At 41.2% G+C, this 23375-nt stretch overlaps 1 protein-coding gene across 3 annotated transcripts in view; it reads left to right on the top strand.

The window, feature by feature from the left end:
* LOC131223110 (uncharacterized) overlaps positions 1–23280 on the top strand; it is a 59076-nt gene extending 35796 nt beyond the window's left edge. For 2 of the 3 annotated variants that reach the window (XM_058218420.1, XM_058218419.1), the window contains exons 13-20: positions 13308–13521; positions 13628–13914; positions 14482–14603; positions 16217–16361; positions 16503–16595; positions 21857–21930; positions 22169–22222; positions 22305–23280. In XM_058218420.1, coding sequence (XP_058074403.1) covers positions 13308–13521; positions 13628–13914; positions 14482–14603; positions 16217–16361; positions 16503–16595; positions 21857–21930; positions 22169–22222; positions 22305–22608 — 1293 coding nt within the window. In that variant the 3' untranslated portion in view covers positions 22609–23280. The remainder of the gene's footprint in view (positions 1–13307; positions 13522–13627; positions 13915–14481; positions 14604–16216; positions 16362–16502; positions 16596–21856; positions 21931–22168; positions 22223–22304) is intronic. The other variant, XR_009160294.1, reaches the window with a different exon arrangement.
* Positions 23281–23375: the final 95 nt, after the last annotated feature.

Raw genomic sequence — 23375 nt, 5'->3', positions numbered from 1 at the left:
GCCACAAAAAATTGCGGCTTTCTCTTTGCTTCTTGCGAAAGGGAGATTCCTCACGGTAGATAATCTTTAGAAAAGGGGCATGATTCTTTCTAATGTATGCCCCCTCAACCTCCTCGAAGTGGAGACATTTGGTCATCTATTTATCTAGTGCCCTTTTGCCAAGGATATATGGTGCTTTAATCTTGGCAAATTTGGCATAATTGGTTCTCATTGGGTCATGCCACCTGATGTCTTAGGCCTGCTATTTGCCTGGGGCATGGTGCTAGCTTTGGTGATCCTATTCAGCCCCTTTGGCGCCTTGTTGAGCTTACGACCCTATAGGCAATCTGGAAAGAAATGAATTTGTGTTGTTTTAGAGATCTATCTTCTCCTACTCCTGAGATGTTCACTGGAATCCTCAGTGAAGCTTTAGATTGTGCTTGAGTCCTCTCAAGCATTTAAAGGTCAACCAAGCACTTTTGGAAGTGGAAGACTCTTGCAACCTGGGTTTCGAATGAGAACATGAGGGAATCGTTTGAGGTTGCCAGTGTGGAGGGTTTGTTTTTTTATGACACTCTTGATGTTACCCCTCTACAAGTAGTGAGGGAGCTCCTGGCTGGACGCAGTGAAGTTCTTATTCCCCTAGTTCTGGATGATACCTCTCAATATTGCTAGGGTGGTCAAATGATCACGTGATGCAGGGACATGTGATGGCTTAACCCTAGATGCATGTATAATCAAGATGAAGAAATTTAAATAAATTAATTAATCAACTAATTGTTTTCAATCAAGGAGATTAAGCAAATCTCAATACAGAGATGAAATCATTCTGTCAGGATCATGCCCCTTAGCATAAAATCACATAATCAGTAAAAATGGAGGACATAGGGATATGGGGATATCTCAGATCTAGTATAAGTCAGTCCACAGTCAAGTTTGGATCTGATTCTTCTGACTAGCCATCTCTCTTTTCCGTTCAAACCAAAAAAGAATATCCAGAGCGGAACAAAATGGATGAAGAAGAGATAGGTTCGAGATGAAGAAAGTACGGATTATAGGGCATCAAAGGAATGGAGATAGTTGATTCTTATCTTTTCCTGCACCTTGAAGATCTATAAAGAAGGAAAGCTGAAATCAGGGTGGAATCCTTAACACCCAAGGGCCAATCTTGAAACCTTAATATATAAAAAATTTAAAAAAAAAAAGATAGAGAAAAAAACATACGAATTCTCATTCATTCTATATTAAAATAGGGTTTCTCGCAGTGTATATGTAAGCTATGGAAAAAGTAAAAGTGCACTAAAGCCCTTGAAAACAAGGAAAAGAACAAAAAGACGCCTAAAACTAAAACACCCGCGCGATAGGGTGTGAAATCCGCCCCATGGGCCTGCGGTCAAGGTGCAGTCATGCCACTCCTGCACTCGTAGGGTGTCAGAAAATGGGTTCGATGGACCCGACATCCATCCACATCAACTCCTCCGGTACTTTGTCGGCGACGCCTCCTCCTCTGGTACACTCTAAAGGTTGCACAACTGATGTCCACATTATGACGAAGATGCGATGATGGTACAAAGACATGTTGGAACGCATTGGCAGACTGGTAGGGCTGTCCTTTGGAGTAGAAGATGATGATGTTCATGCCTTTATTAATTTTAAGGGAGAAAAGAGGCAATCTAAAGCCGAGAGAAATGTATTTACAAAAGTTCAAGATAAAGTACCCAGAAGGTTGGAGAGAATTGCTTAATTTGGAGTGCTCTATTAATTAAGAATCTTCTAGCAAAACTAATGACAACAAGAAGGGCAGGGGTCATCGATCTGGTTCCTAATGAAGGTGCTTAGTTGGAACATGAGGGGGCTAGGAAGCCAAGGAAAAAAGAATTCAAGTTACACATGTATGTAAGAAGTACAAGATTCGGATTATCTCTCTTCAGGAGACTTAAGCTTGAGGCTTTTGATGATACAATTCTCAATTCCATTTGGGGAATTAAGAACAAGGGGACTTTGGACACGAAAGGTTTGGCAGGGGGTGTAGTTATAGTCAATGTTGTCAAATGGCATAAGCCTCGGACAGTTGTGGCTTCCCATCTAGCCGCATACCATCCATCAACAGGGAATTGATGTTGTTATTCCTAACTCTAGTTAAAGCAATATTGTGGAAGAACCGTGTGTTCTTATCCCCTTCCGTTAACCAAACCGCCCTTGATAGCTGCCTCCATTTAATGTTATCCTCCTTTAACCGTTGTGAGCCTGTGAGTACTGGTAGCTTCGAACAACGTTCTTCTCTTCTCCCGACAAGCCAACCCCCTCTTTGACATCGAGGGCATGAATTTTGTCAAGGATGGAAGACACCTCAGCTTCTCGAGCCCCGTAGACCTCCTTTTTCCAACCCTTCAATTTTTCTTTCAAAAGTTTCAACTTGTGATGGATTCTGAACCCAGAAAAACCTTAAATTTGGAAAGACTGCCACCAATCTTCCATGGACCGAGAGAAGCCTTAACCTCCAACTACGAGAGCTCGAGTCAGAATGGTTTTTTGGCCCCCAACTATCATTCTTTACCTAAAGTAAAATGGGCCGATGATTTGAAACTGGCCTCGAGAGTCCCTTTTGCTTGGTAAAAGGGAACCTCTCCACCCATTCCGATGACATTAAGAATCTGTCCAATCATGCCCGTTTGTCCATGTAAACTTAACCTTGTGCATTGGAATATCCAGCTGATCATTCCTATTGATCCAATGAGAGAAATTCGACATTCTATTGGCTAGCTGGAGCTATTCGAGTTCTCAAAAGTAAACCGGATGACATCGAAGTCATTGCCGATGCACCTTGGGTACAACTACTTATCATAGATGATCTACAACTCCTCCTAGAGAAGGGTCCGCTAGCTGGCTCTGCATGGGCCGTAAACAACTAAGATAATCCATTTGAACCTAGAAGACATCATTTAGGATCACCAAGGCCAAGTGTCGGCCGCCCCAAGAATCTTCTTTCCTCCATGTAATTGAATTCCAAGTGATCAAAATGCCCCAAGAGGATCCTTCCGTGTCCAAACAGAACCAATCCTTATTGCGAACCCAAAATTGAATCCAAAATTTTCTTATTGATAGCCTGGAGCTTTGTTTCTTGAAGGAAAATGATTTGAGCCTTTGACTTAGTGCACATTTCTTTGATCTGGAGTCTTCTAGATTTGCACCCACATTCCAGCTTAAAACATTCACCGAGAAATTGACATTGCCCTTCCACCACTATGAGGTCCGCTGGCTTTGTTACCCACTTCGTAGTTGACAGTGCTCTCTAGCCGAAGAAGCTCTCTTTGACGATTGGGTGTATGCTTCAACAACCCCTTGAGCTTTGTGTCTTAGCAGTGACTCCCCCTTTGCTCCACGAATCAAAGAAATGCTTTAGCATCCTCATCCTTAGCAACCAAGGAAAGACCCAACATTCGCCCCGCCTTGTCTATAACACCTTTGTCCAGTCAATGTCTTCATCTGATAAAGATCTAACAAATATCTTCTTATCATGAGGCTTAGGAGGTGCAATAAGTAAGGCCTCGCCTCTCCTCTGACTGGAAGCCCCTCCTTGCAATAGCTATCTGGAGCGAGGTGATGTCCAAGGTCTCCGACAGATCTTAACCCAAGAGACCTGGGATTTCCTCCCGCTGCCCTTCGCTTACCTCCAATTAATAATTGAAGTCCATCTCCAAATTCTTGTCTCCATCGGCCGAAGCACTCCAATTGTCTTTGCTTGCAGAGCCCTCACCTTGCTTCTCCATCTGATATGAGGAAGAGGTTTGACACTCTAGAATACTAGCTGAATCCGGTGAATCTTCATGGACTAGGGTTGAGTTAAGCTTCAATGGATGCATATCAGACTAGGTTCTCGAGAGAATTTCATTTTGCCTCTGGAGTAAGGAATAATCACTTTAGCCAGAGGGATATATAAACTCGAAGTTGGATTGCTTGCACGTGCAGTGCTCAACACAATCATCTGACGAGGGTCGTTCATCCCACAAGTCTCAACTACCTTTATGAGGGAGAGTACACTCTCTCTCTCTACTGATGTGGCACCCCATGTGTTGCCCTGCACGAGCTTACTAGGATCGGGGTGGGGCTCGATGCTGCCATGAGTTGACATCTCCGCCGTAGAATTTTCCTCGTGCATCTTGAGAGTGATATGAGGCACCATCCAAGCCTCTCTCATACACCCAAGGCTCCGATTCAAACCCCAAACCGCATGCACCAGTGGTTGCCCATCCATGTGCGTTCAAGTCAACTCCCAAGCCGAAGGATCCACCCGAACATCTCTTCGAACCTTGACATTAGGAATATCCAGGACATGTGTCTTATCCATTGCCTCGCATGTGCCTATAAGAGACATCACATGTCCTCCAGGAGGGATGGAAGTGGTGTCTTGTGCACACCAGGAGCATCGAAGCCCCCTAGAACGATTTGAGCCTACCACATTCCCACTAACCCCTTGTGGCCCGCTGAGATTCGACCATGCAACCGTTGCACCTTCCCGTACATCACCGGCTACTAAAGTGATGCACCTTTCTCTTAACCCTCTTGAATCCGTCTCCACCTAAGCTCTACCTTCCCTCCCCTTCCATTTCTCCCACCATCTGCTTGGGACGCACCATGCCCTTTACTTCTCAACCTGCAGTTGGAGACACTTCTCCAACCTTTAACAATATTGATTCAGGAGTTGACCTTGCCCATTTCTCGTGGATACAAATCCTTGCAGCACTGAGGTCATTCCCTCTCTCCGTGTCTTCATCAATGGTGAGAACCTCAGCTATGCACTCTTCCAGAGCCATGAAAATATCCTAGCTCCACAGCTTGAGGGGGATGTCCCAAAACAGGAATCAGGCATCCTCTATCCCAAAGTCCAAATTGTTTTACCACTTCATAATGGATTTAATTGGCCCGTCATTGAAGAGAATCCTTGTCATCATGATTTGATTGAGGTTTGTCCCTGGTTTGACAAAAATCCACACCTGGTTAGCTTTGAGGGGTTTGATTCCGAAGTTGTTTGCTTTTAGCTTGCAGTAAGCAATCAACTGTGTACTGATCTAAGAGATTTGAGCGTCTTCCTTCATCTCTGCGGCCACTAACCATTGCAGCGATGGCCAAGCATAGTTGACGACTGGCGGGTCAGAAAGACCTCTGGTCCAACTTTAGTAGAGCCTAGCCATACCCATTTCCTTTCCTCGAGGCTTCCCTTATCTTTTTTGAGTTTCGCTGCCCTTCTGCTCCAGCACACTCCCTATAGCATCTTCCTTGAAAGATATTTCTAGCGAACCACTAGACTCCCCCTCCTTTCTCAGGAACCAAATGCAGGGCAAACTTTAATCGATAAATTTTAGGCCTTCTTCCGTCTTCTTCCTTTGCCTAATCATCCCCTGCCATTACCTTTTGACCTTTCCTCCCTGTTAACTACATTTGGTCTAAGTCTAGCCTTCTGGAGTAGCATTTCCTCCTCTGTGAATCTCTATCCATGTTGCTGCCATTTGCAACTCCTCTATTCTTATCCTGACAAATGCAAACCCACGAAGACATTTGGAAGCCAGCATCCCGCAAAGCCAGTCATTAACAGAGTCGGGATCTCCAGGATGGTTTCCTTTCCCCCTTTCCGGCTTGAACCTGCAACCCCCCTCTTCTCTACCTTCACCCATTTATTCCCCACTTCGTCTTCCTCGCCCAATCTTCTCCGGCACTAGATGTCATGACCCCCCAAGCTCCACTCCCCAAATCCCATCCCCATCTTCCGATGTTGCCCTACCCCTCGAGCTTCCATCTTGGTTCCTTGATTTCGTAAGAATTCCTCCCTCACCTACCAGTCTTCCCCTTTCGATCAGTCCACCTTGAACGTTTCTTCCCTTCCCTCGGTCATCATCATTGCTTTGTTGTTGTTGGTCAACATCCCCACCTTGAGGCCCTCTGTCGACATCCCCATTCGTGCGAGTACTTTGTTCTTCCCGTTTGCCTCCTTACTCTCACTTGTACTAGTTGTTTCAATCGTCACAGCTATCATCTCGATGTTTGTGTTCTTCTCGGCCGTCGTGATGCTCATCTCAGTGCATAGAGGGAAATGATAGGCTACACCACGTGGACACTGCACCATAGGGTAGCACTAAAAAACACCACTATAGACTGGTGGCCCATAGACTAGACAAGTTAAATTCATACCATACACACACCATGGTGGGCATCACATGGGCCACGCCATATAAGGTAATGCACACCTACCGAAACACCTCCAAAGAAGCATGGTTGCATGCATGCCATACACACAACATAGTCGGCCACCAAAAAAAATGGTATTAAAAAATAAAAATAAAATTGCATAGCAACCCTTATCTTGCAACATTGCATAGTAACATTCCATACACAAACCACAGCAAGCCCAAAAACCATAGAAGAAGAAGAACAAAGAAAAGAAAAGAAAGGAAATAGATAGCAACCCCTATCCTACAACATTGCATAGTTATTGGCATCCTAAAATGGGAAAAAAAATAATAATAAATAAAATCCCAAAAGAAACAATAAATCATCATTCAAAATGAAAAAAAAAAAAAAACCCATTAGCAAATAGTAAGGGGAAAAAATATACCTCTATTAAGCTTGAAAAGAGATTCAATCAACAAAAGGGCAGGATTTTTGCTATCCATAGTTGCACGGATGTGAAAAGGGAGAAATTTGATTTTCTCATTCGTTTGAGCTCTAATGATCTTGAAAATGCAGCAAATGGACCTTTTAGGGTTGATTCACCCATCAAAATATCTCCTTGAATGGCTTTATGGATCGAGAGAATCAAAGAGGGATCTGGGATGGAGGGGGGCTTGCGTCGGGACTTACAGAGTTTTGAAAGAGGGGTTTTTGAAAACCCTCTTTCAAAAGATTTTGTTTTTAACTTTATTTAAATTTTGAGTTCCACACAATTTAATAACAATGGGTCACTACCATTTTATTTGAAAGTAAACTTACAGTTACAGTTTAAAGAAAATGTTTTTTTTTCAAGTAGTTGTAGCCAATGCTCGAAATATCGGTATCACGCAAGGTATCGCACCCTTGGGATACAGATACGTATCGGTTATCGCATGGGATATATCGTTTGTATCGCATAATTTATTGTAGTTTTTGGGAAACATTGGGAAACATTGGGAAAATGGTTGAATTTTTCAATGAAACTTCAGGGATGGTTAAAAAAGACTTTAATACACACTTTTAAATCATAACATCTCAAAAAAAAAATATAGACAATAGGTTTCCTTTGTGTAGGGTCATAAGCCATGCGCTGTCTGATTGAACTAAGTCAACTATATTCAAATATAATGTATAACATTTATAAATGTATCAAAACATGTATGAAAACACAACTAAGTGGACCCCACCACACAAAAAAAAAGAAGAAGAAGAAGAAGTGGGGACAGTGTTGAAACCTTCCTGCTTTGAAACCAACATGTGCGTGGGACCCTCAGTGTGGCCCTTGCCATTATATATGGGTTGTATCCACACCGTCCATCCATTTGGAGAGATCATTTTAGGTCCTGAGCCAAAGAATTAGGACAATCCAAAGCTCAAGTGGACCCTACCATAGATAACAATGGGGGCAATGACACCCACCGTTGAAACTTGAAACCACTTTTATGGGTTTCACCATAATGTTTATTTTAGATCCAATCTATTCATAAGTTCATACAAATATTTGCCAAGGTAAAACACAAATATCAGCTTGATCGAAAACTTTTATGGCCCTCACAAAGTTTTTAATGGTAGGAGTTCAATCCCCATTGTTTTGTGTGGTGGGGTCCACATGAGCTTTGGATTTGACGCACAGGTGTTACTTTTACTGTAGGGCCCACCTTTGATGATATGTTATATATCCATTATGTCCATTCATTTTTACGGATCCTTTTAGAACGTTTTTCCAAACATTAAGTACATCCAAATCTCAGGTGGACCACACCACATGAAACAATGATTATTGGACGTTCACCATTAAAAATATATCAAGGCCTACTTTAAGTTGATCCTTAATGTTTATTTGTCATCCAAATTGTCGATAAGGTCAATCAAAACTGAATGAAGGAAATATACAAAGATTAGTGTAAACCAAACTTTTGTGGCCTATAAAATACTTTTAACGGTCATTCACCAGTTTTTCTGGTGTGGTCCACTTGAGATCTTGATCTGCTTAATTTTTCGTATAATGTCCTTAAATTATATGAAAAGACGAATGGACGGCCTGGATAAAAAATATACATCAATGTGGACCCACCATTACAGACCGTGTCTATCTCTACGCATCTTTTAAAAAAGTACCCAAATTATGTCCTACCGCAGCCCGTCTTCGACTGAGAACGGGCAACACCTTTGATTGGCCACCGTGATGTATGGGTCTTATCCACACCGTCCATCCATTTTTTCGTATCATTTTAGGGTATAAGCCCAAAAATGAGGAAGATCCAAGGCCCAAGTGGACCACACCATAGGAAGCAACGGTGATAATGACTCTCATCGTTGAAACTTTTCTAGGGCCCACCGTGATGTTTATTTTCCATCCAACCTATTCATAAAGTTACATAGACTTGGATGAAAAGAAAACACAAATATCAGCTCCATCCAAAACTTATGAGGCCCCCGAGAAGTTTTCAACAGTAAGAGTTTAATCCCCATTGTGTAGTCCACTTGAGTCTTGGACCTGCCTATTTTTGGGTTTATACCCTATAATGATATGAAAAAATGGATGGACGGTGTGGATAAGACCCATACATCACGTGGCCACTCACGGAAGCGGATTAGTTGGTGTACCACACACCAGCTATATGGCTGCTGTGGGTACGTGTCGTGCGAAGATGAGCGCTGACACTCCTCGAGCTCCGAATTGTACGACCGGTTCAAAGGAGATCAAAATTACATGGGCCTACAATGATGTATTTATTATATCCACACCGTTAATCCATTTGGTGAGATCATTTTAGAGGATGAGCCAAAAAAATGAATCGTATCCAAAGCTCAAATGGACCACACCACATATAGCAGTTGTGATAATGATTTTCACCGTTAAAACATTTGTAGGCCCACCATAACGTTTATTTTCCATCCAATATGTTCATAAGGTCACAAAGACCTGGATTAAAAGGGAAAACAAATATCATATTGATCCAAAGCTTCTATGATCCCCAAAAGGTTTTCAATGGTAGACGTTCAATCTTCCACTGCCTTTTTCAGTGTGGTTCACTTGTTCTTTAGATCTGTCTAATGTTTCGGCTCAAGACTTACGACGAGCTCGCCAAATAGATGGACAATTTGGATACAACGTATACCTCATAATGGGACCCACAGAACTTGATGACGTCAATACAGCAGCTATATAGCTGGTGTGTGGTACACCAGCTAATCCGCACCACTCAAAGCTGCTGCTCGTTCCCAGCTTCCGAAGAAGTTGGCGTCCTCAATAAAGGCTTCCGAGGCCATTCTCGCAGCAACAGGGATAGGGTTCCGGTCATCCGTCATCCCGGAACCCTAAAATTTTAAAACTTTTCTAAAAAATCTCCCCAAATCCCTGCGAGTTTTGGTAGACCTCTCGTTCGAGTGGCCCCACAGTTTCAGTCACGCAATCTTCTTTCACAGGTACCGAAATCTCCTCTTAAGAAAGATTTCCCCTTTTTTTTTTCCTAATTTTCCAGTAAATCTACGGATACAACACTATAGTATCGCTAGTATTGTTGATTTCGCAAAAAATCGTGCGATATTGTGCGATATATCGCACGATAAAAAGAATTTTGTTTTTTAAAAAAAAAAATTTCCGAGGGTATCGGATGGGTTTCGTCTCGCTGTGCAACGATAATGATAATATCAGTCGATATATCGGCCGATAGTATCGATATTAGGAACACGGGCTGTAGCATATGCTATGACCTTCCAAAAAAAAGTGTATCATACGTACGCTACATGTTACGTAGTTGTTGCATATGCTACAACCCTTGTAGCGTATGCTATAGGGGATTTATGCTATGTAGCATACGTTACTGCTATAGTACGAGTGTTATTCAAAACACTGGTTATAAGAGAGGAAAATCAATGTTATTAATGTGTATGAGCCGCGAGTAGGGTTAAAGGATAGAATCAAGACAATCTAGGAGGACACGAATTCACTAATGCTAGAAATTCTGAATGGAGATTTCGTAGGAGGTGACTAAAATGGTCATGTAGGAAAAGTAAGTAGAGGATATGAGAGGGTACACGAATGATATAGTTTTGAGAGAAGAAATGAGATGGGGGATGTTGTCCTTGATTTCACTGTGGCATACAATCTAGTTTTAACAATCACATGCTTTAAAAGGAGAGATGAACATTTAAAAACTTTCAAAAGTGGATCATATGAAAGCCAAATGGATTTCTTTCTACTTGGGAAGACAAAATGAGCAAAAGGTAAGGACTGTAAGGTGATACCTAGAGATAGCTTGACTAGGTAAATGGTTATGGATGTTTACATTAAGAGATGTAAGAAAGGGTGTGAAAGTAATGGATGTCCAAAACTAGGTGGTGGAATTTAAAAGGAGAGAATAATAAATCGATGGAAGAAAGAAAGTGGAATGTCGAGGAAGAAGTAAATGTTATGTAGAATGAGATGGATGAGAGCATTAAGAAAGTAGCAAAAGATGATCTAAAGGGAAAAACCAAACATATAAGGAAACTTGGTGGTAGAATGGCGATGTAGAAAAAGCTATTAATGAGAAAAGTTCATGTTTCAAAGTCTGACAAGGGACTAGAAACAATGAAAATCTTAAATAATATAGAAATGCAAAAAAGATCGCTAAGAAAGTAGCAAGTCAGGTGAAACTAAGGCTTATGATGATCTTTACAATAGATTGGGAACAAGCAAGAAGGTAAAAAAGATGTCTTCAAACTTGCAAAAACGAGGGAGGAAGAGTAGGGATCTAAATCATGTTAGATGCATTAAGAGCAATGACTAGAGGGTACTAGTAGAGGACAATGAGATCAATGATAGGTAGAGAAGCCATTTTTAGAACTTGTTAAATGACAATCGTTTTGAGTGCATAGATACTTTCATAGGAGTCCACTTTCATAAGATGTCAAAGTCCATGAATACTTTCATAGGATTGGGATATTTGAAGTGAAGGGAGCTTTGAGAAAGATGAAAAGAGGAAAGGCCCTTGGAGCAGATGGTATACCAATAGACGTTTGGAAGTATATGGGAGATAACTGAGTTATTTTCGTTGGCGAAGTTGTTTAACAAGATTGTAGCTCCCTGGATGGATTAATGAGGCATTTGTATGAAGAGATCACACAGTCTATGTTGTTTGCAGATGGCATAGTTTTGATTGACAAGACAAGGGAGGGTGTAAACACAAAGCTAGATTTATGGAGGGGTGCTTTAGAATTTAAAGGATCTAAAATTAGTTGGACTAAAACCGAGTACATGGAGTGCGATTTTGGTAACAATAGGAATGGGAACGAGGAGTTATTTAAGAATGTTGACCAAGAAGTTTTCCAAAATGACCACTTTCAATATCTTGGATTAATAATTCATGAGAGGAGAGATTGAGAAGGAGTTGCCCATAGAATTCAAGCAAGGTAGAAGAAATGGAGATGTGCCTCTAGAGTTTTATGTGATCGTTGTGTGCTGCTCAAACTTAAAGGGAAAATTTATAGGATGGCTATAAGACCAGCCATGGGACAGAATGTTGGGCAGTTAAGCAACATGTTCAAAGGATGAGTGTGGCTGAAATGAGGATGCTGAGATGGATGAGTGGCAAGACAAGGATAGAATTAGAAATGAATGCATTTTGGGGAATTTAGGGGTAGCACCAATAGGTAATAAGATGGGGGAAAGTAGACTTGGATTGGATGGTTTGGACATGTGTAACGAAGACCAAAAACTTTGTTGGTTAAAAGGGGTGTATTAGTACAGGTCGAAGGCTCTAAAAGGGCTAGGGGAAGCCCAGAAGGATGTGGGTGGAGATAGTCAATGTTTTAAATATGGACGGTATCGGGCGATATATACCACAATATATTGTATCCCACCTATGCGATATGAAATGCACGGGTAGTGCCGATATATCCCACATGTTCGATCTAATCAGCAATTTCAATTTTCAATCCCCTTTTTTTGTTGAAATTATGTTAAATCAGTGTCAAATGGTTACAAATCCATTGGTTCTTCATGTTTTGCATGAAAAATCATGGAGTTGGAGCTCTGATTTCAATATCCATTGGTTCTTCAAGTTCACAATGTTTTTTTTCAAAATTTTCCTTTAACTAGTTGTCAATTGAGAGTAATTTCGAATTTAGGAGTATTTGATGAAATGATCGTCACATACACTTTAATTTTGAAATTTGAGTGTAGGTGGTCCGATTCGGGAAAAATTGGTGAAAATTCGAAAATTTTCCAATTTCTCCCAAATTGCTTGCAATGTCATACTCCAAACATGAAATCAAGCATGTATGAGGGTTGATCTACTGATTTGTTAGGTTCTTGTCAATTTTCGAAAAATAAAAATCATTTTTAAGAAAAAGTTATTAAAATATTATTATTTTTTTCGAAATTTTCCTTCAACTAGCTGTCAGTTGAGACTAATTTCGAATTATTTAGGAGTGTTTGATGAAATGATTATCACATACACTCTAAATGTTATGCATTCAATTTGAATATAGTTGCGTCAGACAGCTCATAGCTTAGGACCCTATACAAAGGAAACCTATTATGTGCATTTCGTTTTTGAGATGTTATGATTTAAAAGTGTGTATTAAGGTCTTTTTTAACAATCCCTGAAGTTTCATTGAAAAATTCAACCATTTCCCCAATGTTTCCCCATGTTTCCCAAAAAGTATGATAAATTACCCGATACAAACAATATATCCCATGTGATAACCGATATGTATCTGTATCCCAATGGTGCAATACGTAACGTGATACCGATATTTCAAACACTGGAGTGGTAAGAAAAGATTTGATGACCTATGGCCTAGCTGAAGTTATGGCCCTTGATAGGGTGGAATGGCAGAAAAGGATTCATGTAGCCGAACCCAATTAGTTGGGTTAAGGCTAAGATGATGATGTTGATGATGGTGATTAATTGCAAATTATTTATCAACCCATAAGCATATGAATTCGTAAGCTTATAGTTCATGCATGTTGTTCGTAAGTCGTAACGTCACTGGTGCATATAGCATGCATGCACACACTTCTGTTAATCTTTAATACACAGCATTCTGTTTTTGAAGTTGAGATGCAAAACTTGAAGCATAACAGGGTTACAAACTAAAGTCACTTGGTGGAATGTCTTGTATCTCTTCTACAGGCTTTACGGATGATCTTGCAATTGGGGGTAAAGCCCTCTTGGTTCAATACATGCAGTACAACCACAGATAGGTTTCCTGACCATATTCGAGGGAATGCTCCAATATCTGCTGGAGACCTTCGTGGTTACATGATCGAGTCAAACCTTCCACCTGTTGGTGACTCTGTGGTGCCAGAATTGCTTCTAAAGGTGTTAGAACCATATCGAAGAGAAGGTGTGCATTCTGTATCTTCTCTACAATGATTCTTCTTACCTTTCCTGCAAAACTTGAATATGTGGTTTGTTTAGATGTTCTCACCAAGTCTATTTTCTTGTGCAAGGATGCATACTCGACAGTAACAGAGCAGAGCTGTATGCTACTATAGTAAATAAAGGTTCAGCAGCAAGGTTGGCCTTTGCTGCTGCAATCTTCGGAGAATCATCAGAAGCCCTTTTCTGGTTACGGTTGCCTCAGGCTCTGTACCATTTGATGGATAAATCATCTAACAAGACTGCTCACAGAGCTTCTCTATCAGCATCTATTCCTGAACTTGGAGGCATGTCTACGCCAAATAGGATAACATCGATGAGAAAATCAATGTCAGTAAAGGAGAAAAGAGATAATAGGGTAAGCTGTTTCATGTTGGTCAGTGGATGTTTTTCTGTTTCTTTTCTTTAGACCTAGCTTGCAACTGCATTATAGGATGCTGGTTTATACCTGACTGGAGAATCCACATACTCATTTATGTTCTGAGCTGTAGCCTGATAGTACCATGTGAGAAATGCTACTATCACACATGTGTATGATAAAAGGTGCTGATTCACACCTTGATTGGTTCATATATGTGACGTGGACACACATCTGAGTGTGGCACCTCATCTTGGTTAATTGCCTGTTTTACCAATCAAAGTACATGTGGGAATCTTTTTTCTTCCATATGAGATTAGCAGGGCTCTTTATCTTTTTAGCTACTTCTATACATATTTCCTATAGAAATAGAATATCTGGTTGGCAAAGTTACGGGGAACTTAATTTGATGCAACACGCACTTAGATTGGTACACACGTGATGTGGAACCACACATCCGACTATGGCATCCCCTTCTCTACTCTGGTTGAGCACATGGGTGACCATTATTTTCTTCCATGTCGCTTTTATACAATTTCCTAATCAGAAATATTATCTGGTTGGCAGAGTTATGGGGGACTTAAGTTGATGGCCTTCAAACAAGAAGAATTGTGGGAAAGTGCCAGTGAGCGAATTCCTTGGCATGAAAAATTGGAGGGAGAAGAGGCAATCCAAAAGCGTGTTCATGAGTGAGTCCTCCCCTCCCCCTTAATATGTACATGTTTTTTTTTTTGTCTGTTCAACCACATATCAGTCCAACTTCCTAAAGTCCATATATCTTCCTCTATATTTGTAATGCAACATTGTAGAAAGCATAAAGCTATTGAAGGCTTGTGCTAAGAAACCAGCAGAAAAGAATATTCTAATGGACTTCTATATGACTGTTAAAATGCAACCAATTCTACTGAACCTGTGGATTGTTGTGTGGTTAACAAGGATGAAGGCATCTTAGTGTAGATGCTCATGGAAGAATTTCTGACATCTCACTCTGATCCTTGCCACTTTGAGGCAGTATACCTCATTCATTGTTTCAATTGGCACAAAAGTTGAAATTCTAATGTTTGTATAACAAGGGATGTTTTGGTTGATTATGTACACAATCAATGCCTATCTCACTATTCACATGTCCATGTGTGTGTCTAGGTGGGTTTTTGAGATACTTGTTATTTTCATGGTTAAAAAATGAAGGTCTGCCAGGACACTTGAATTGGGACTTGGCTCCTCACCGTTGGATCTCCTGCTCGCTGAGAATATGCTTCCTTACTGTTTGTGACCACTGTGCCAAGACCCGGAGGCCCTTTGAGGTAGATGACCTCCTCTGACCTGATCTTATCTTCCATTTCCAACCACCGGTCTCTCTCCGCAGTTCTGTTGTATTAGACCATTTCTGCCGGGACAAGACCATAATCAATGGAACGAGACGACGCCGAGAATGACGATGTGTCCCTTCTTCTCTTCCTTTGGCTGTTGCTTAAGTTTCTCGCCTAAACTCCCTCTTCTTTTGTCGCTGCGATTCCACCTTCCGGAATGATGGATGGGAGTCACTCCTGTATCTCTTTGATATCTTTCTTGCTCTCGCTTTCTTATCGACTTCATCGCTTTCTCGTTTCAAAGGAACTATCTATCAACTAAATCCTAGCAAGCGATAAAGTAGAAGTTCATTTGTGTGCATCAGTGTTTTAAGATTTGCAAGGCAGAACTGGCTACATTTTCAATTGGCAAACTTGCTGCATGTTCATCACACCCAAGTCATTTGCAACTCATAAGCTCTGCAATTCAGTTGGAATAAGTGTCAAATGGATAGGAAACAGCAGAATAACACATGCCTGTCATGTATCATGGGCTATGCCAAACCAAGATTCATGTGTTTGTTTTTTTTTTTTTGAAAGATGAAAATTGTTTTAAGGCCAAGAGCCAAAAAGAAAAGAAAAACATCAAATAGACAAATAAATAAATAAATAAACTATACAACCCCACCCAGCAAACCCTTCCCTACACAGGCACATTGGACACCCAATCAGATGTACATTGCAAGACATGACTGAGAACACTCGAAGCAGAATTCTTCTCACGTTTATTTTATGCCTTCTTGAATGAAATATCTGTGCTTTCCCAGACGGGTTTAATGAGTGCGAGAACCATTTTTCACTGATAAGTATGTGATATTCTCAGCAAGGTTGCTTAAATTTGTTTGTTCCTTTCCTAATAAAAGGGACTTTATTATGTCATTGTAGCTCAATCAGGCCTTTCTTGGATTACAAACTCTTTTTGATGTTTTATTATTATACTCTGTGATGATCAGGCTTGTCTCCATTGGAAACCTAGAAGCAGCAGTGACTTTGCTGCTCTCTACCCCTCCAGAGGGCTCCCATTTTTATCCCAATGCTCTCCGAGCAGTTGCACTTTCTTCTGCTGTTTCAAGGTCATTGCATGAACTTGCTGTTAAGGTGAATATTGATTTTGCAAGCACTTTTTTAACGGCCTTCCTTTTCCGCTTCAATGACTTGACTCATAATCAGAGTTTTCTCTACTTAACTAAAAAAAATGAGTTGGTTTGTTTACTTTTCTAATACTTTATGACCTTCTAGGTTGTTGCAGCAAACATGGTTAGAACTGACAAATCATTATCTGGGATTCATCTTCTAAGTGCTGTTGGAAGGTATCAAGAAGCCTGTTCTCAGGTTAGCTTCTATGCGTTCAACTAAAATCACCCATGTATTATTCATCTTCATGTCTTCAGTCTGTATTTCTTTCAGTTTCTAAGATGGGGGTTATCTGTTGTGGTAAAGGATGTTCATGTTCAACTTTGACTTTTAAACATCACATAGCTATAAGCCTATAACAATTGCATGTTGTGAACGTGGACCTTTTTTTTTTTATGAATGGCAAAATTGTAGAGAGAGAGAGAGACTCCAATACAGCAAAACACAAGACTCTTCCAACAAGTGGGAAAAAAGCTACCTTCAATGGCTCAAATGGAAAAGACAAGTACAAAAACAACGAGCTAGATCTGTAGCACTAAGTCTCTGACCGCAGCAACTATGTCAATTGTGGACTTCTGGACATCTTCCTTGGCCAGGATATCTGGTTCAGAATTAGTAGATCTTTTGACATGCACCAGGTTCACTTCAAAAGAAGTGCAGATATCCATTGCTTCAGCCAACAGATCAGCAAGCCTCCAGGCAGCATTTTTTCTCCTTAACCCACTTGACATTACTTGATATCAGAGGGCACACCTTGAAATCTACTGCTAATTGAGCCCTTGCAACAGTGCAGCAGCCTCAGCAAAGTTCAATCCTGATGACCCACCAACCTGGAGAACCTTCAGTGAGTCATCCCATTATTATTTCTACAGAGGCCACCAATTCTTGCTGGACCAGGATTTCCTATTGAACAACCGTGAACCGTCTAAACTTAGTTTCAACCACCCAGGAGCCATTTTACTGAAATAGAGGGGTTAGGCTTGGCAGGGACTCTTCCCATTTAGCTAGCAAAAAAAAATGAGAGGGAAGGCCTTAAGCTATCTTGTGATCCCCAATCGACAATGGGACTTGGAATCTTCATCTTCTTCTTCATCTTTTTTTTCTTTTTTTGTGAGAAGTGACTCAGAATCTTTTTTGCCACCACGCTGCTGGAAATATCTTTTTGCCTCTGAATATGTGATTACTTATGTCAAGCCACAAACACCAAATGCTGCTTTAACAGCCAATCTCCACATACATCTACCGAAGGTTCCCCAGGCAGAAGTATTTCAACCTGCAAGCAAGCTTCCAGTTGAATCTGGGAGAGCCCAATAATAAATTCTGAATATCTAAAAAATTATAGCCCAGACTTTTCATGCAAAGCCACAGCCACTGTGCAAGAATAAATGGGGAACGTTTTCTTCATTACAGCAACACATGATTTATCAGTTATGAAGCGAAAAATGCCTCTGTTGTAATTGGTGTAAAGTGAGATTCTTATCAAAGCATACCAGCCAGCAGAAAGCCTTAATCTTTGGGGGAGCACTGCCCTTCCAAACCAGGTCAGTTCGCTCAAGAGTCGACTCAACGAACCCTTGCAAAGATCTGAAGAGAGAAAATCTGGAGTTCTTGAAGAGTTTATGTTTCCATGTCTGTCAAAAATCACCAACAATCTCCTCATGCTTTCCCCCAATTGATGTTCATGTTCTAGGCTCACTCCCAGTTTGTTTTGCGTTGGGCTGAAGGGGAGTTATTGTCCTAGGGATTCCTGTAAATATCTTCAAGGATGTTTGGGCCCTATCCGAAAGTAATCGGACCGTAATTGTTCCTGGGACCTGTCATTGGACCATAATCGTTCCCAGGACCTGTAATCGGACATTACCCGGGACTGACTTAATTTTCCCTGGGGGATTTTGACCCTAGTGATCCTGTAGTGGCAGTAGCAAAACCTGTGTCCGCGCAGCAGTCCTTTTATTGTGGGAAGGCCCTTCCCACTTTCTAATTTAATACAGATTATAATTTTTTAGCGATAATCACTTTATTTGAAAAAAGGCTGAAGCCAAATAATACAAGAAAAAAAATTAAAATTAAAATTACAATCGTTAACCTGTTACGATTCTGACCAACTAGTAGGAAACTGATCAATAACTAATACTTCAGCTCCTTTCGCCCATTCCATTTCGCCCTATTGAGAACTTCCAAGATTTGACCCCTTAGATTTTTAAAATAACTATTGTTTCTTTCAAACCAGATACTCCATAACCCTGCTAGTAAACTTAGATGCCAAACCCGCTTCCCAACTTTACCCTTGCCCCCTCCATGCCAAGCTAAGAAAAACTGATCAATCGAACTTGGAGCAACCCATTCAACTCCAAACAAGTGAAAGAAACCATCCCAAATCTTTGTAGCAAAAGGACAATGGATGAAGAGATGATCGACCAATTCCTCATCTTGATATCATATAAACACAGATTGGGGATGGTCATATGATGCTTGTGCAAATTGTCAACTGTGAGAACCTTCTTTCTTCCCACTAACCATGCAAAAGCCATCACCTTTGAAGGAGCACCATAGCGCCAAACATGGATTGTGTGACACTCAAATTGCCTGTTATAGACGTATGCCAATTTGAAAGCTTCTGACAATCTAACCAAATCTTCCACCTCTTTTATTCAAGTTTCTTCTACAGGGAGGCGCCCAAATAGTTTCCTCTCCATAAATAGAGAAACACCAATCAATCGTAATATTTAGATCTAAGGAATTGATGCAGGACAATTAACCACTTGCTCCAAAAGCTCGAACTGTTAGAGCATGGCGAATTAATCCCTTTATCTCATAGCCCAGGCCCCACATCTCATGGGTTAGAACCTCGGCCGAACCCCCCTCATGGGCCCCAAATCACATGGGTACCGCTTCACACGAGCCGCCCACCCCGAGTATGTCGCCGCATCCCACAGGCTACCCCGCTCGAGCCCGGTGTGAAATGCGCATTAATCACCCCTAGTGAGGAGTCTTGAACGCGAGAACTCCCCTGTGGGCATGAAAATTAGATATGATATGCGAGATTTCAGGCTTTAGATCATACCAATTTAGAAATAATCACAAAAATTCCACGTCCCACATAAAGTCAAACATTCAACAAGGGGAATCGACAAGGGTCCAAGCATATACATGTTAGGGTTGGATCAATTAAAAATTATAGACCAAACAATGCTCAAAGGAGAGTAGATTCATCCACACATGCAAAGGATTATTCCCCAATCCAAGGGATTCACATGTTTCAATTCGGGAAAAACCAAGGGTTGCAAAGGTTGAATAGAACTTGGGATTTAGGATTATCTAGGGTTAAGGTTAGGGAAATAAGGCAAGAGAAGAGTGAGATAGATGAGAGAGACGAAACCGAGATGTTCCACACGTGTGGACAGCAGCCCGGACCTGAGGCACGTGTGTGGGGCCCACGAATCTGAAATCAGCCAGCTAGGTGCTGGTTAGCCAAGGGAGGTCCACCCTCACGCCAATCGGATGTCTGGTTTGTGCACGGTGCTCCACCGAAGTTTCAGCCCTCCTGCAGGGCTTGATTCTGCAAATCTGCTGTAGAAGGAGGATTGGCTGGAAAAAGGGATGAATTTGGAGATGGGGTGGCCGTGGGAGATGATGAATATAGAGGGTAGGAGATGGGGGCGATTAGGGATGGGTGTGGGAGATGGCGTGGCTGTGGGAGATGATGAATATAGAGGGTAGTTAACCCTTCGAAGAAGGGAGGGTTTCGCACCCAATTGGATTTCTACAACTCAGAGAATTAGAGAAGCAGGAAAACGCAGAATTTTATTAATAATCTTCACTGATCAAAAACCTACAAGGGGTTGCCTATTTATAAGAAAACCCTATACTCCAAAAGCCGCACCATGTGCGCACACTATTACTTAGAGATGAAGTAAACAAAAATAACAACTAATCAATGCAATCTAAGCCGTTTATGATGTTCTTAATAACAATAATAAGCAAAACTCAAAGTCCTAGTTCTAGATCATCTAGAATAGTGGACCACGATTATGAGGTCCAATGGTGGAATCCACATGATGATCGGGTCCACTACAAGGAACCAAAACATAGTCCTCTAACTATTAGGCCCTCCATGGATGTCGTCATCGATCCAGATTGATGGTGGGACCCTCCTCCTTGCGTACGTGCGTAGAGGGGGCGTGCGTATGCGCGAGATGTCTCCATCAAGAATTCCTCTTCTTCTTCTTCTTCTTTTAACACTTGGAAACACATTTTTTATTAAAGAAAAGAAAAGAAAAAATGCAGCCAAAATATACGAGGATTACACTATACAAATGGCACCCAAAAGCCTTTACAGCTCCGCCCAACTTTCCAGGGACCTTTCAACATCCTTTGAGGCAAGAGCCCATTCTATTAAGATGCAGTTTCGCCCTATGAAACACCTCCTCTACTCGACCCAATCGATTCCTAACGCTTCGGTTATTCCTTTCCAGCCATATAAATCAAAGCCCTGCAAGTAAAACCAATCGCCCAACTCCTAACCCCGGCTTAAGAAGCTTCCATGCCACATCATGAAGAATTCCGTGATGGACTTTGGTGACTCCTACATTACTCCAAAAGGATCAAAGAACTTTTCCCACACTTGACATACAAAGCCGCAATGAATGAATAAATGATCCACCGATTCTTCATCTTGGAAACACATAACACATTTGGAAGGATCATGTTTCTTTAAGTAGGTTATCAACCATGAGGACCTTTCAAGGCGCATCATATCACTAGACAAAAGCAGACGAGCTGACTCCAACACCGGACTGACCTCGACTTAGCATCTTGAAGAAGGATTTTACTGACTCTACAGAAATGCTTGCTAATCGAGGAACCTTCCTCAACCCAAACCTCCAAACCCACTTTCCCTCTTTAAAATCTGCAAACCCGCACCCCCTTGAGCTACTGGTTTTCTTCCAATCCCTACCATAGAAAGTGTCGACTAATCTCTTCTAACTTGGCCGCAACTGATTTCGGACATTCGAAGTTAAAGTAGTAGACAAAATAAATCAGAAGGTTTGACATAGCCAACTTAATTAATGTTAACCTACCTCCCAAAGAAAGACAGTCTCGCTGCATCCGACTTAAGGTTTGACATAGCAGACTTAAGTAATGTTTGACAGTCTCGCTTAATGCAGATTATAGTTACTCTCAAAAAGGGCCACACGTAAACCCGGCAGCCATATGCAAAAGGTGACTGAGCATTGTACAACCTTTATATTTAATTCATCTTCACTTTGAATTTATGTGGTTGATTTATTCCTCTCTTTTTTTTGGTTGATAGATAATAAACTTTATAACAAGAGAGAGAGAGAGAGAGAGAGAGAGAGAGAGAGAGAGAGTGTGTGTGTGTGTGTGTGTGTACATGGATTAATAGATTATTTCTCCCAATGGCATTATGTTGGTGTTTAATGCATTCAATGCTGCAGCTACAAGATGCTGGGTGCTGGACGGATGCAGCGACTCTAGCGGCCACTCATTTACAGGGATCAGATTATGCAAGGTTTGTTTGTTTCTGTTCTCTGAAAAACAGAATGTCCTGGCATGTATCATCGTCCTTGGTTACAAGTTACTATGGGAAAGCTTGTTTCTCTTTCACCATGCGTGCATCTTCCATCTCCGTATCTCATATATGAAAAGATCAACTGCCAGTGCATTGTTTGTACCCATGGCATTGCATTTAGGCATTGCGTATATTATTTGAAGTGCTTACTTTACAAATTTGATTTTGGTCCCTGTAGGGTGTTGCAAAGATGGGCGGATCATGTCCTTCACACTGAACATAACATTTGGAGGTAACACGAACTTTAGATGCTTCAAAGATCTCATATATGTTAGATTTCCGACTGATGACTTGAACCAAACGAAACCATGCAGGGCCCTCATCTTGTTTATTGCAGCTGGTGCATTGCATGAGGCATTAGCAGCACTCCGTGATGCGCAGCAGGCAGACACAGCTGCGATGTTGTTACTCACATGCCATGAAATAAACGCAGAAATTGTCTCGAAATCTAGAAAGCCAGATGAGTTGTCAAGGCCTGTAGCTGGAGAAAAACAACCGTTTGTCTTGCCTGGTATAAATCCGGATCATGAAGATGTGCTTGCAGTTGGTGAATATTTTGGACAGTACCAGCGCAAATTGGTACATCTTTGCATGGATGCAGCCCCACTTTTCGACTGAGGCAGCAGGAAGGTTTTGGCGAAAAAGGCCTGCCATGTCGGTACGACCATTTAATTGACATTCAAAGTGCAAGGCTTTATTTTTTTGCATCGGTGGCGGCTGGTTTTGTCTTCACAATCAGAGGTGTGTATGGTGTCAAATAAACCACTTTGCTGCACGGTACTTCAAGATTTATGGAGGCTACCAACTTATGATGGGTTTGTTGGGACAGACAACTTGGTTTACAAGCAAACCCACAATTCGGTTTTTGGATTCATGGGACAGAAGACAGTTTACAAGGGAAACCTGCACCCGCATCTTGCGTTCTTTGGGTTGCCGTTTGATTGATGAAACCTGATGCATTATTTGGCAAATGAGGTTATCTACACAAGGTGGCTGGTTCCTCATTTTCAATTAATGAAACATGATGCATTATTTGGGTAAATGAAGTATCTACACAAGGTGGCTGGTTCCTCATTCTGTTGCATAAGGTACTGATTTTAATTGCAGCAATGGTAATATGGATGCAATTGTATCATGGAGTGATATCATATCTAACCGGAAATGGAGATTTTGTTTGTGATTGATGTTTCATTGGAAGTATTCAAAATTAAATGTAAGGAATTTTTTTGTTATTCATGGAGAATTGATGATGATAATGATCAAAGCGCAAAGATATGATTTGTATGCTAATACTTTCAATTCTATTCCAAGAGCTATTGGCACAAAACATGTCCTGAATGTCCCATTGGCAATCCATGTTATATGATTTCATATCGAGTGCAATA

The sequence above is a fragment of the Magnolia sinica genome, chromosome 13, assembly GCF_029962835.1.
Source record: "Magnolia sinica isolate HGM2019 chromosome 13, MsV1, whole genome shotgun sequence".
NCBI lineage: Eukaryota > Viridiplantae > Streptophyta > Magnoliopsida > Magnoliales > Magnoliaceae > Magnolia > Magnolia sinica.
The sequence above is the reverse complement of the archived record's forward strand: the minus strand, read 5'-3'. Positions and strand labels throughout refer to the sequence as shown.